Source organism: Talpa occidentalis, unplaced genomic scaffold (genome assembly GCF_014898055.3).
Source record: "Talpa occidentalis isolate TD23 unplaced genomic scaffold, MPIMG_talOcc4v2.1 talOcc4.2, whole genome shotgun sequence".
Lineage (NCBI taxonomy): Eukaryota > Metazoa > Chordata > Mammalia > Eulipotyphla > Talpidae > Talpa > Talpa occidentalis.
Genome location: NW_023602073.1, coordinates 15,795,434 through 15,810,369, shown reverse-complemented (window position 1 = coordinate 15,810,369; position 14,936 = coordinate 15,795,434). Strand labels below are relative to the sequence as shown.

At 47.7% G+C, this 14,936-nt stretch overlaps 1 protein-coding gene across 2 annotated transcripts in view; it reads left to right on the top strand.

Moving 5' to 3' along the window:
• Positions 1–496: 496 nt before the first annotated feature.
• LOC119251734 (E3 ubiquitin-protein ligase TRIM38-like) overlaps positions 497–14,936 on the top strand; it is a 72,677-nt gene continuing 58,237 nt past the window's right edge. The window contains exons 1-8 of one of the 2 annotated variants that reach the window (XM_054698393.1): positions 497–2,429; positions 4,304–4,389; positions 5,941–6,471; positions 8,299–8,394; positions 10,078–10,308; positions 11,240–11,262; positions 11,363–11,475; positions 12,669–13,312. In XM_054698393.1, the coding sequence (XP_054554368.1) occupies positions 6,064–6,471; positions 8,299–8,394; positions 10,078–10,308; positions 11,240–11,262; positions 11,363–11,475; positions 12,669–13,192 (1,395 nt within the window). In that variant the 5' untranslated portion in view covers positions 497–2,429; positions 4,304–4,389; positions 5,941–6,063 and the 3' untranslated portion in view covers positions 13,193–13,312. Of the gene's footprint in view, positions 2,430–4,303; positions 4,390–5,857; positions 6,472–8,298; positions 8,395–10,077; positions 10,309–11,239; positions 11,263–11,362; positions 11,476–12,668; positions 13,313–14,936 lie in introns of those variants that run through there. The other variant, XM_054698392.1, reaches the window with a different exon arrangement.

Here is a 14,936-nt window from a genome sequence, read left to right as displayed (position 1 = left end):
CTACATGATCCCCTCCTTCACACAGCAGATGCCAGGAGGGCAGAGGTCATAGGACAGACCCTGTCATGAGCTTGTCTTTGTCTGGCTGCTGCTGTATGGGGGTGGTTGATCCCCTGTGGGGTCTATCGTCTCCTTTCCTGGTCCTTTGACAAGACAACTCAGGATGAACTGTGCCCGGTGCACAGTTTCATCCACGACAGTGACGGTAGAGGGAGATGCCAGGAGTCATCATGGGAACAGGGATCTCTGTCTGTGAATCTGATGCCTCAAGAGGGGCCTCTCCCTTCCCCATTAGGGGCCTGCCCCATGTGCTGTGTCAGGTCATGATGAGATTTTAATTTGTCCCCTCTGTTGTTGCTCTGAAGGAAGGGTGCTGTTCCTACCAGGCCCTCCAGGCAGGATTCCTGAGTGTAAAACCTCTGGCATTTTGACAAGTCTCCTCCCTCATCTGTCTGGACCCGCCCCCTCATCAGTTTCATTTCTGAGTTGGCTCTAGTCAGAGGAACTTCCCTTCCAGGAATCTGGAAGTTGAGCTGCAGAGGGACTGGCAGCGATTTTGTGACTGACTGCCCTGTGAGGAGGAGTGAAAAAGTCCAGGCCGAGGTTTGCTCTGGGGTGGACTGTGATTTCTGTGTGTGTGTGTGTGTGTATGTGTGTGTGCGCGCGCGCGCATGCGTGGGTGGTGGGTGGCAATAAAGATTACGCCCTACTGTGAAAATAATCAGGACTTTGCTTTCTATCTCTCTCCCTCTGCTTTCTCTTTGGAGAATCCATGCCACATCAGAGATCAGGGTGGGAGGTGAGCGAAGGGCAGGCACTTGGGGTTCAGAAGAAGGGCATTCCCAGGAGCACAACCCCAGGCATAAGGAAGGCTGGTGCAGCCCCTGGGAGAAATCCCCTCCGTGGGAGGGCAGTCTGCAGAGACGTGCTCTGGCTCCCAGGGCTAGTCCTGAAAATAGGGGGAAATAACCTATCCAGTTTCTTGGGTTGGATCTGTTCTTAGACACTGTGTGTGCAAAGTTAAGGCCTCTCCAACATCCTCTCTCAGCACCCTCCCCACAAACTCCCAGCAAGGGGAGGGCAGCAGGGCTGGGAGCCTGAGCAGCTGCCACTGTGGGGAAGGGCAGACCCTCTGCTCTGGTCCCTGCTCCTCTGTCTCCAGCTCTCAGTCCTCACTGGTGGACACTGGGGGTCCAGGACAGGAGCCCACAATGGTCAGGTCTTGCCCTCTGCTTCCTGCCTCCCCACATCCTGGTTTTGCAAATTCCCTCTGCCTCAGGCACCCTGACCTTGTCCTGGGAGACCTGTCCTCCCCTGGAGGGAGACAGTCACCTCCCTTGTGCCCAGGGCCTCTGCTCCCAGCACCAACACCATCTCTACCACTCTCTCCAGCTCTCCTGCCTCAGTGTGGTCTCCATGGAAATTGGACTAAACTTTTTCTTTGAGGCTTTGTGGGGTCCACAGAATCAGACATGGGGGTGTGAGGAGAGTCGTATCACTGACCCCATGCACTCTGCTCCCAAACCATTCCCCTCTGTTATTACCAGGTCAGGCAGACTCCTCCCAAGTTCATTTGACACAGAGAGTCTATCATTCTCCCTCCCTGACTTCTCTTGTCTCCTACAACTTTTTCTAGAAAACCTGTCTGCTTCTCTATTTCTAATAGTACCTGATGAGAACACTTTCTGCCACAAAGGAATGTACTTTACTTGGATATTCTGGGACCATTGGCAGGTATGAAGCATTGAATGATGGTTGGTGGGACTCCAACACTGAATTTAAATGTGATTATTGAATTTTAATCTACACTGAATGGAGCAAATGTAACAGGGATCACCCTATTTTGCCACACAGGGACTTGTGAGGCATCTTTCAAATTGTAATTCATTATGTCTCCAGAGAGACGACTTAACACCTGTGCAGGCTCAGAGGCTCAGGTCAGGCTTAATCCTTCACTCAGAAAATCCTGTCTGATTCATCTCTGCCTATAGCTACTCAGTAGAATTTTCAGGAAGAGCCATGGCCTCAATCCCAAGTATCAGGAAGATGAGGGAGGAAGCCACGTGCTACGTCTGCCAGCTGCTAATGATGGAGCCTGTGAGCATCTACTGTGGGCACAGCTTCTGCCACTGGTGCATAACTGGCTACATTGGTCAGAGTTTCTATTGGGCATTTATTGTGATGATGTGTCCCTGTGCCCTGTGTGGAACATCATTTCAAAGGGAGAGTCTCCAACCCAACAGGCCACTGGAAAACCTCATTGAGACCATCAAGGAGCTGGAGCATGAGAAGCTGTGTGAGGAACATGGGAAGCAGCTCCTCCTGTTCTGTGAGGATGATGGGCAGCTCATCTGCTGGCGCTGTGAGTGCTCCCCCAGCACAGAGGACACAGCACGGCTCTAGCAGAGAACGTATGTCCAGGCTACAAGGTGAGTGAGTGGCCATACCTTTCAGCAAGTACTTCCTTATGTTGCACATTTTTATTGAATTTAGTTAGTCTGAACACCATGATTGTGATGCTAAAAATGTTTTTCCATCATGTTATTTTCTGAATATTTTTATTTTGACCCCAGTGAGTCAGGTCCTGATTTTCTATGCCAAACTTCAAGGTTGGTCAGAACCTATTCCTGTAAAAACTTCCTGTAATGAACTTCTCCTGGACAATGCATTGTGCTCTTTGCCATTCATGGCCTCACACTGGTCTCTCTCATGGCCTCACCTCAAATATATAATTGGAGACACCACTCGTGCAAGAGCACAGGAAATCATCTGAAATCTCAGAGGTCAGAACCACCAACTGTTAGATAGCCTACAGTCGACAAGGAGTAGAAAAGGAACACAGGACGCCTGACTGTCCTTGGTGTGGGTGGTGACAGGTGGGGGGGGGGCTCCAAGAGGTTCGAATGGGTGTAGGTGGGGGAGACTGCCCACAAGTGAGTCCTCACCAGAAAATATAAATAACCGTGTGTGGGGAAAAAACAGGATTTCCCTCGAGCCGACCACCTGTCACGGCAGCTTGCCTGACATTCTAGTACCTTGTCAGGGGGTGTGTGATGGGACTGGCAGGTGAGGGCATGAGAAAGGAAGTCAAGGAAAGAACTTGAGTGTCACTCAGAGTCTACTGGTCCACAGTTGGGATTTATTTGTGGAGGAAAGATCAGGCTGACATTTAAAAGAACATTCTGCGTGCACAAAATAAACATCAAGGAGTAAAATCGAAGTTAGTCCTCTAGAAAAGGGGATGGAAACAGGTCTTAACAAGGATTAAGGAGAGTTGAAGGATTTCAAAATAATTGGTGAGTGCTGAAGCCTTGAGAGAGGTTCAGGAACCTTCAAAGTTTCATACTCAGTGGCTCTGAGTAAGGCTGCCCTTTGCTGTGAGGAATGAGGAAGCGGGATTCCTTCCTCCTCTGCCCTGGTGATATTTGAAGGAAACATCCCCAGTGTGGGGCTCTGTGTCCCCTCATCCTTGAGGTGCCTGTGTTTTGTGTGAAGGTTCTGGATCCTGAGTCAGGGCGTGTCAGTCCTGAGCACCATCAGAGCACTCACCTCCCCCTGTAACCCCATGAGCAGCTCATCACTGTAATGGGGCAGATCCCATAACTTTCCCACCAAGTAGTAAAAAAATAAAGCAACACAAAGTGATGGACGTAGCCTCAGGGGTCAGACTGCGGTGGTCAAAATTTAATGAGAGTTTCACATGAAGCACTGGGCTCTTCCCACATTGGGGACATGTCTCTGAAGACTCTACTGTGTTCCCACCCCTCTCAGCCGAGCTCTGCATGATCCCCTCCTTCACACAGCAGGTGCCAGGGGGCAATGGTCACAGGACAGACCCTGTCATGAGCTTGTCTTTGGCTGCTGCTGTGTGGGGGTGGTTGATCCCCTGTGGGGTCCCTCTTCTCCTTTCCTGGACCTTTGACAAGACAACTCGGGATGAGCTGTGCCTGGTGCAGAGACTCATCCACGACACTGACGGTGGAGGGGGAGGCAGGGAGTCATCATGGGATCAGGGACCCAGGCGCACATTCTCCCTCTGTCTGTGAGCTGGATGCCTCAGGAGGGGTGTCCTGTCCCCGTGAGAGGTCTGCTCCCCGACTGTCCCAGGTCACGATGAGATTTTATATAGTCCCTTCTTGTTGCCTTGAAAGATGTGCACTGTTCCTATCAAGCACCTCCCTGTCAGGATATCTGAATGCAAAACCTCTGGTATATTGACACATTTCCTCCCTCATCTGTCTGGACCTGCCCTACATCAGTTTCATTTCTGAGTTGACTCTAGTCAGAGGAACTTCCCTTCCAGGAATCCGGAAGTGGAGCTGCAGAGCGACTGGCAGAGATTTTGTGACTGACTGCCCTGGGAGGAGGAGTAAAAAAGTCCAGGCCAAGGTTTGCTCTGGGGTGGACTGTGATGTCTGTGTGTGTGTGGTGGGAGCAATAAGAGGAGCTCAGCCAAGTCAAATTGGTGGGGACTTGCTTTCTAGCTCTCTCCCTCTCTGCTTTCTCTTTCAAGACTCCATTTCCCATCTCAGATCAGAGTGGGAGGTGAGCGAAGGGAAGGCTCTTGGGGTTCAGAGGAAGGGCATCCCCAGGAGCACAACCCCAGGCATAAGGAAGGCTGGTGCAGCCCCTGGGAAAAATCACCTCCACGGGAGAGCAGTCTGCAGAGACGTGCTCTGGCTCCCAGGGCTAGTCCTGAAAATAGGGGGAAATAATCTATCCAGTTCCTTGGGTTGGATCTGCCCTGTGAGTGCAAAGGAAAGGCCTCTCACTCCCTCCATCAGCACCTCCCCATACACTCCCAGCAAGGGGAGGGCAGCAGGGCTGGGAGCCTGAGCAGCTGCAGCTGTGGGGAAGGGCAGACCCTCTGCTCTGGTCCCTGCTCCACTGTCTCCAGCTCTGATTCCTCACTGGTGGGCTTTCGGGTGTCCAGCACAAGGAGCCAACAATGGTCAGGACTTGCCCTCTGCTTCCTGCCTCCCCACAACCTGGTTCTGCAAATTCCCTCTGCCTCAGGCTCCCTGACCTTGTCCTGGGAGACTTGTCCTCCCCTGGAGGGAGACAGTCACCTCCCTTGTGCCCAGGAACTCTGCTCCCAGCACCAACTCCTTCTCTACCACTCTCTGCAGCTCTCCTGCCTCAGTGTGGGCTCCATGGGAACTTGAATAATCTGGAGCCCCTTTTACTTTGTGGGTCCAGACAACCAGACATGGGGGTGTGAGGAGAGTCAAGGGTGATTGTTCCCAGGACTCTGCTTCCCAACCATTCACCTCATTGTTGCTAGCAGGACAAAGCAGTAAATCAGGGCTGACTCCTCCTGAAGCTCATTAGACATGGAGAGAGTTTCACTCTCCCTCCCTGAGTTCTCTTCTCTCCTGAGACTTTTGTGAGCCCCCTCAATCCTATTCTAGCTCTGTTAGTACCCGAGCACTCTCACTGTCTCCCGTGATGAATATTCTGTACTTGGATATCCTGGGACCATTCTCAGATGCTAAGCATTTAATTATGGCTGGTGAGACTGAAACACTGAATTTAAATGTGACTGAATTTTAATCTAAGCTGAAGTGGGCAGGGTATTCCCTGGTGGTGCAGTGGTTGAGCACTGGGCTGGGAAGCTGTCCGCAGCCTCTGCAGCGCCAGTTCGATCCCCGGCCACCAGCGAGGGTCCCATATGGCGCGCAGAACTCTCCTACTGCACCCACTATCCCCTCAGCAGTGTATTTCATCGGTCTGCCTGTTCTGTTCCCTGCTCTGGCTCTGGTGAATTCTCTCACCCTCCCGTGCTTCTGACTGTACCCAGTGTTTGTATATATATATAAATAAATAAATATTTAAAAAATAGATAAATACTGAAGTGGGCAAATATGACTGGGATCACCCTATTCTGCCACAGAGGAACAGGCGAGGCATCTTTCAAATTGCATCCATTTCTCTCTCCAGAGAGAAGACTTCGACACCTGTGCAGGCGCAGAGTTTCAGGTGAGGCTTCTGTCCTTCACTCTGGAAAATCCTGTCTACTTCATCTCTGCCTCTACCTGATATTGGAGCTTTTCAGGAAGGGCCATGGCCTCAGCCACAGCTACCAAGAAGATGAGGGAGGAAGCCACGTGCTCCATCTGCTTGGAGCTGATGACAGAGCCCGTGAGCATCCACTGTGGGCACAGCTTCTGCCGCCGGTGCATAGAGGGCATCCTTGAGAACGCACAAGGGACGTCATCCCTGAGGGAGCCCCAATGTCCCCTGTGCCGGGCACCATTTCAAAGGGCGAGTGTCCGATCCAACAAGCAGCTGGAAAACCTCATTCAAACTCTCAAGGAGATTGACCTTGAGAGACTGTGTGAGGAGCACGGGGAGCGGCTCCACCTGTTCTGTGAGGTCGACAGGCAGCTCATCTGCTGGCGCTGTGAGCGCTCCCCCCAGCACAGAGGACACCGCACGGCTCTAGTGGAGGACGTGTATCCAGGCTACAAGGTGAGTGGCCAGAGACTTTAGCAAGGACTGCCTCTCAGGTTGCACATTTTCACTCCAATCAGTTGTAGTGAAAACCATGATCGTGACCCTAAAATAATTTTGTACCATATCATTTTCCTGAATTAGTTTATTACACGTCCATGTTGAATTTATTACAGGTCCACCCCGTGTCCATCCTGACCTTCAAGGTTGAGCAGAATCCTTTCCTGTAAGAACTTCCTGTAATGAACTTCTCCTGGACAACAGATTTTGCTCTTTGCCACACCAGCCTCGTTCATGGCCTCACCTCGCATATTTAATTGGAGACACCACAGCTTGCAAGAGCACAGGGAAGAATCTGAAACCCCAGGGGTCAGAACCACGGCCTTTTAGTTAGCCACAGTGTAAGGAGTGAGGAAGGAACATGGGACACCTGATGTCCCTTGGTGTGGGTGGCGAGGGGGCCACCAATGGGCGGGAATGAGTGTAGGGGGAGACTGCCCAGAAGTGAGCCCAGAGGTGAAATACAAAATAACCATGTGTGGAGAAGAGTGAGGATTCTTCTCACTTGCTCAGGTGAGGCCGTGAGAAAGGAAATTAAGAAGGAATTTGGTATTTCTCAGAGTCTAAATCCTGGTCCAAATTTGGGATTTTATTTGTGGAGGGAAATACTAGGTTGACATTTAAAAGAAACTTCTGAGTTCACAATATAAACATCAAGGAGTAAAATCAAAGTTAGTCCTCTAAGAAAAGGGGATGGAAACACATTTTAGCAAGGATTAAGAAGGACAGTTAAAGGATTTAGAAACAGTGAGTGATGAAGCCTTGAGAGGTTCAGGCACCTCCCACGTTTCTCACACAATAGCTGCTAAAGTGAGGCTCCCTGTGCTGTGCAGGAATGAGGAAGTGGGATTCCTTCCTCCTCTGTCCTGGTGACATTTGAAGGAAACATCCCCAGTGTGGGGCTCTGTGTCCCCTCATCCCTGAGGTGCCTGTGTCTTGTGTGAAGGTTCTGGATCCTGTGTCAGGGCGTGTCAGTCCTGAGCACCATCAGCGCACTCACCTCCCCCTGTAACCCCACGAGCAGCTCATCGTTGTGATGGGGCAGATCCCATAACTTGCCCACCAAGTAGTTAAAAAAAAGCAACATAAGGAGATGGACGTGGCCTCAGGAATCTGACTGTGGAGGCTGAAATATCGTAAGAGTTTCAGTTCTTACTAGATGGAAGGTGTGAGCGACTTAGTTATTGCCTTCATGACCTGGTTTCCCCATCTCTTAATAGAGGCAGAAAACGTGAGAAACTGTGTGACAAGGAACCCTAGAGATAGGTATGGAAACTAATCACTCTAAGTTGACTTCATGACAGTTCTTCAGGTGACAGCAGAGCTCCCCCTCCCCCATGAACTGGTTCTGTAACCTCAGCTGCCATCCTGGGCTCTCCTACCTGACTCACCCTAACATGTAAAAAGTTCCACATGTTTCCAACACTCTGTATTATGATTGGTCCAGCCTATTATTTTATAAAATTTACTTTTAGATGATTATAATCTTGTACATGTAGCATGTCCCCGGCAGACTGCAGTTATGTAAATAGCTTATTCTATGGTCCACAGAAGAGCTGGGAATCACAGATCACCTACAGCACAGAAAGATGCCACAATCCTGCCACTGCCCAGGGCCACTGAGGGCATGAATTACATTAACACCCTTATGTTGCTTCTTCTCAAAGCCTAAGGACTCAAAAATATATTCCACGTTATGGTACATCTTGGAGGCTGGGATTCTTCTAGGTGCCAAATGAGAGTCGTGAAATGGACAAGCCATAACTCACCCAAGTTTTCCTTCAGGAAAAGCTCCAGGAAATTGTGACAAAACTGAGAGCAGCGCAAGACCGCTGTGTGATATTGAAGTTGGACAAGAAAAATGAAAGAACACAATGGGAGGTGAGAATTTGATTTTCTTGATATCAAACTATTTTCCAGTCTAGAATACAGGCATAAGGTGATTGGGAATAGTAATTTTTGATGATTTATTCTCATTAAATCAGACCAAACTGTGGAAACCCAAAGAATATGCCTTTTTCGTTAAAATTTGCCATTAGTTGTCTGCATCTAGAAGAATTTTCCTCTGCTTTCTGTTTCTATGAATAATAATTGGCTAGATATCCTAACACCTCAGTCAGGAGAATAAAACATGCCTGTGCTTCTTACTTTTCAAGTTTTCAATGACTGAAATTACCTCCTGTCTGAAGTTCATGAACTTACCTGGGCACATCTACCACAGCACAGGGTCTGACCCTCTACATTCCTGGTTCCAATATCAACTTTAGGGAACACAATAAGAGGACCAGTGCAGGAGACAATCCCATAACTCAAGCTTGTGAGACTGTTGATGAGGATAGAGCTTTGCAAGAACTTGCACACTTGCACTGCAGACTGTGGGTCTCTAAGACAGTGTCCATGGCTGACCAGACCCTGCAGGATCAGACACATTCTGTTATGGAAATATGGACGTAATCCATCCCTTAGTAATCAAATTTATGAGTCATTTTCCTCTTTCAGGGTTTCTTCCCACATTTGTCCTATTCTTTGTAGATGTGCACATGTGAAACTTAAACTCCTCCTATCCTCATGTTAAAATCCTTGGAAGTTTGGAGGGCCTTACTAGGAACTGGCAGGTGGAGATCCCTGTCACTGTAGCATTGCAACTGCCTCTGTCTCCCCCTTCTGGAATCTCGGGTAGTGGGGAGAACTCCTATTGCTACACACCATATAGGAAACCATGACAGTGGCACAACATCTACCTCAAAACCACAGTCACTGAAGCACTGTGTGACTTGAGAAAGCACCCATGGAAATTACACTTTGTCCTCCCCAGAGAAAACCGAGTCTCTCAGTGTTTTTCTTAGTCTCATCCATCAGGATGATAACTGAATCCTGGCTTAAGGCAATAATATTTCTGGTAACTATCATGATTCTGCGACTCCTACCCTTTCATTCTTTTATCTCTGGGATGAGATGAAGGAAAGTGAGCAGGTGCCAACAGAGCTAGGATCAGCTTTCCCACATCTGAGAGTCTGCCACTTGGGCTGGACTCTGCAGACGGAGCTGGACAATTTTTGAGCTTCAGAGCCCAGGGGAAAATGATCCACAGAATCTCAGCAAACTTTTCTGGGGTGTTTGTCTAAATACACATTACCTGACATTGCCATTTTCCTCATTTCTAACTGAATAGCCCAGTGCATTATGTTCAGTTGTTTTCCAGCTGTTGCCACTTTGCCTCTGCAAAATTTTTTCAGCATTTGAACCAGAAACTCTATGTCCATTAACAATAACTCCATTGCTCCCTCCTCCCAGCTCTTGGTGGCCAACATTCTACTTCTTATTTCTCAATTTAACTAGGGACCTCATATGAGAAGACTCATATGTTCTTTCGCTTTTGCTCTTTGGCTCATGTCCTTTTGCATGAATCTCCAAGATACATCCAGTCGGGAACGTGTCACAGTTTGCTTTCCTCCTGTGGGTGAGCAGATTTGCACAGTGTCTGGGTCCCACCTGTGTTTACTGACTCACCATAGAGGTATGTTTGGTTTGTTTCCCCCTCTCTGCCCACTTTCTTGATTCTAGAAGAACATAGAGCTTCGGAGACAAGTAATCCAGTCTGAGTTTAGGAATCTCCACAACTTCCTCGATGATGAGGAGAGAGATTATTTAAGGAGACTGGAGAAAGAGAAAGAGCAGCTGCTGAGGAGACTGCAGGAAGATGAAGCCAGTCTGGTAAAGCAGAGCTCTGAACTTGAGAGCCTCATCCTGGAATTAGAGAAGAAATGTCAAGAATCAGCCCAGAATTTGCTGCAGGTAAGAGAGGCTGAGAACTTCTAGGAAAGAAAGGAGGTGTCATCTGCTCCCGACTATTGAGTGGAGAATGACGAGGGAGCCTGGGGAGATTCCTGAGACCTGTCTACTCCACTTAATTGTGGCACCGACATTAAAGAAACATTCTTTAAAATCTGTATCCATGTTGCTGTGGTCTTGCAGGTCCAGGGGTCACATGTGAATCAGAAATTTAAACTGTCTCTGGGTAGATGTGGAGGCTTCCTGTTTTTATGGAACCACAGCAAAACTTCCTGCCATTTATTTGCCCTTGTCAACTGTTCGTGGGACCCTTTCTAACCATCTCTTGAATAGAATGGGGCAGCCGAAATAAATGATAACCTCCTGATGCATATTGTCTTGGGCCATAAGCTCTTAGGGAACCTGCTTTCAGCTGCTTGAATCTTCCAGCAGGTGATCATAGATGCTTGGACTCCAGCTGCTATTGCAGGACTGGTAGTTACACTGTGAGGGTGAGGATGTAGCATGAGAGTGAGCCCTCAGCAGGTGACACCTGCTGCCTCTGCATCAGTGGCCCAGCCCCAGTGTCTGGGCATGGATTCCCCAGTGAGGACCTTTGTCATCTGTGATCTCTGATACGGGCTCCTCAGAAGGAAATTAGGTGACTTCTAGCAAAAGGTAACATGATCAAGTCCCTGAGGTCACAGGCTACTGTGAATGCAGACTCCACGGCTCCCCACAAGCCTGAGCAAGTGCGATCACACACTCACACACACTGACCGGGACTATCCTAGGGGACTGGGATGGGAAAGTTCTATCTTGGTATGCGTGGGTATCTCAGGCTGGGTCACTCTGCTTCCTGGGGTGGAGTGTTCATAACAAGTAACCCCATGTGTCTAGTGACATGACATACTGATTTTCCCACACTCACCTTCTCTCTTTGTTTTCACTGTAGGGTGTGAAAGATTCACTGAAAAGGTAAGTCTGTCTGAACACATGGTTAAGAAGTGAGGATGTGATGGGATCCAGAGCTGAATGGAATGTCCACTGCAGAAGGTCTGTTGTCTGTTTATTCTAGGCATTCAGATGTGGAGCTGAAAATACCAGAGGTCCTCTCTCTGGACCCTCAAACTGTGTGCAATGTTTCTGAGCTTTACTGTGATGTGAGGAAAATGTTACAGCGCTACCAAGGTATGTGAAGGAAATAACTGCCTTTATGCTTCACAGCAAAGACCCCTTAAGTGGTAGCCAAGCTTCCTACCTGTCCTGCTCAGACTCATACTCAGAGAGCTTGCTGAGCTGTTTTCAGTGAGTCCGGAAAACTCTCCCTTCAGTGTAGACAGGGAAGCGGCAAACTGTTCTCTCTTCCGGCTCTTCGAATTCCTCCTCTCCAGTTGATTTGCTGTATTAACCTGGCCAACCAATACCTCATTTTCCCATCCTGAAAAATAAAAATATGAAAAGATCTTTATTAAGTGAGTTTTCATGAGAATTAAATGCAATAGCAGGTGTAAAGTGTTTAGAACAATCTGCACCATAATGTTTATTGTTAATATTTCGTTAAACATTCAGCAAAATTAAAGAAAGATAGATCAGTATTCAGGACTAAGGAGAAAATGGATTGTGACGCCATAAATATTTGAATGTTAATGAAAGCCAGCATTACAAATTCCAAAATCTTGGTTCTCATTTAGTACTTGCCATGTTCCGCATATCCACAATTAGTTATTCAAACTAAATTGTTTTAATAATTCCTCTGGCTGTAAAAACTGAAGCTGAAATGATTCTCTATGGCTATAAAAATATTCGGTTGCGTCAATCAACACACATATTATCGCACAGGGTTATGGTTCAGATATGTGTGGCTCACATCTGCTAGGACTTATGCGTAGGGCCTTACAGAGTGCAATGAATGTGTTGGCTGGGCTGCGTTCCCATCTGGAGACTAGACTGGGGAATAATCTACTTCCAAGCTGCCTCTGATACTTGGCAGAATTCACCTCTTATGATTATAGAACTTATGACCCTGGCTTTCTTCTATTGAAGAGATTGTGTCCTCATCTTCTGGAACACTGTCAGCTCTATAAGGCACCCCTTAGATTGCATAGCAAGGCCATTATGTCTTCAAATAAGCTCAAGTATATTTCTTCCACATATTGGTTACTTACCAAATACCAGGAATTTCTCCAAGCACTAGGCGTCCATTAGCTCCTTCAAACCTCCCCACCATTACTGTTCAGGTATGATCATTTCCTACTATAGTATGTAGTCTCAGAAAGTGAGTCACAGAGGTAAAAGAACTAGGCTGCACTTGAATCCAGGATGGTTGTACTTGAAGTGTTCTGTATTCTCAGCAAATAAAATGTGTCTTTCTCTTTTATCAGTCAGCGTGACTCTGGATCCAGACACAGCTCATCATGAATTAATTCTGTCTGAGGAACGGAGACGTGTGACCCGCGGCAGCCCCCAGGAGAAGCATTTCCGTTTTAGCGGATTCTATGCCTTAGCCTGTGTCCTGGGCTGTGAGGGCTTCACCTCAAGAAGACATTACTTCGAAGTGGATGTGGGAGCAGCAAGATCTGGGTGGGAGTTAGGAGTTTGTGGGAAAAATGTGCAGAAGATCTGGGAAATAATCAGAGGGCCTCAGTCTGGATTCTGGTACATCAGACTCTGCCAGGAGAATGGCTACATGGCCCTCACCTCTCCCCCAACTTCTCTTACATTGAAGGAGCCGCCCCTGCTGGTGGGGGTTCTTCTGGACTATGAGGCTGGACTTGTGTTCTTTTACAACATGACCACAGGCTCCCTCATCTTCACCTTCCCAAGGGCCTCCTTCTCTGGTACTCTTCGGCCTTATTTCCAGGTTAATCATTGTTCTTCTTTATTCCTCCCTCCACCATTGCAGTAATTTTAAGAACAGTCTCTTTTGTTGAACCATTATAGAAATATAATGTGAGTTCTACTGGCAAAGAAATATCATCTGTTTTCCTTGCTGCTCTTTCCCTTAAACTGGAGCATTTCTGAGTTCTCAGTGGGCACTCAATGAGTATGCAATGAATGAGTGGATACAGCCACTGTACAGACACTACAGAAGATCAGCCTGACTTGCAGGGAAGCAAGTGCACAGCAATGATCATGCAACACCCACTCCATTGCGAGGTCAGATCTCTGATTTCCAAGGGTCCTGGTCTGACCAGCAGGGTGAGCAGACATCTAGAGTGCTGAGTGCTCCCATTGTGTTTGATACCAGCAGAGTCTCCCGTGGAGATGAGGGGAAGCTGCATTGTATCTGTCAGCTGCATAGAAGAGCAGGACAGCAAAAATAATATTTCTTTTCACCACTGACATGATGGTTACATTAACTGAGAGAACTATTATTATGAAGCAAATTTACTTTTAGTAGAACAGAAAGTTTCTTGAAGAGATTATGTAGTCAAACTGAGGCCTGGGCTCAGGAGACCAGCCTCAGATTTCTTGAGTGACTGACTGGTCACTCACCTGAAGTTTCGGGCCCAGGTTTATTCATGGAAATTACATGCACAGAAAGAGAACATACTGTTTTTTCTTACTGAAGCAGAAAAGACATCTATTGAATTTCCAACAATGGTATTCACTAAAGGAGGGTGGTTCCTGTCAACCTCAGTTAGCTGAGAAAGGAGAAATACTGTTCCCACTTCACAACAACCACTTTATTCCACACAGCTCATAGAGAGGCAGCTCTGTGTGTATGAAAGATGTGAGCACAGAGGTTACTGAATATCTCTTCCTGAAAGGAGAATGCCCTATTATCCCACTTAGGCATAAAAATTATTTGGGGACAAAGGCAGTTGTGTAAAAACATGTTCAAGAGAAGCTCTTGACCCTCACCTTGTTTGCCAAAGAGGAAGGATAGAACTACCAGAATTACCAGAGACACATCTAGACCCTGAGAAAGCACTACAGGCATCCGCATAACCAGCAGGTAACACTAACCCTTGTCTTCCATGCTTGCCCCATATCTTTGCCTTCCCAACATTCCTCACCTAGAAATTCATCTCTCTTTGTCTTATCAATTCTCTAAGAATCTACTGCTCATTAGTTACCTTCTCCAGGAGCTTCAGTTCTAAACACCACCTGTGCTCCTAGTCTCTGAGTTCCTGTGAGTAATAGCGGTGCACGTGAGTCCAGGAAAACTTCCTGCTTCTCCTTCCTCTTCCGCTGCTACCCCATTCACACCACGTCTCTTCACTCTGCTCTCCTGATGTGCGAGTTTTCTCCATCGACCTGAGTGTCTCACAATCCAAATCAAATCTGATATAATGGAGTTCCAACAGGGCCCCCCTACCCCCAGGATATGGGCTCAGTGCCACACAGTCTCCAACCCCACCCCTGACCTCACACCTGTCACAAGCCCACATTGTCACCTGTGTTTCTGACTAACTGGCTATGAATCAAAGGTGTCTTTGACTTCCTCTTCCGGTTCCATCATTAGCTAGAAAAGTTCACAGAACTGAGGGAGATACTGGGTGTTGGAAAAGTCATGACGCATTTTTGCAGCAGATGGCCCTAGAAAATATGTCATAACTTTTCTGACACCCAGTACTTTCCTCACTAGTTTACTGTTCCAGATGGTGGGTGACTATTGGAGCACTTTCTTGTTCAGATTCTGAGAA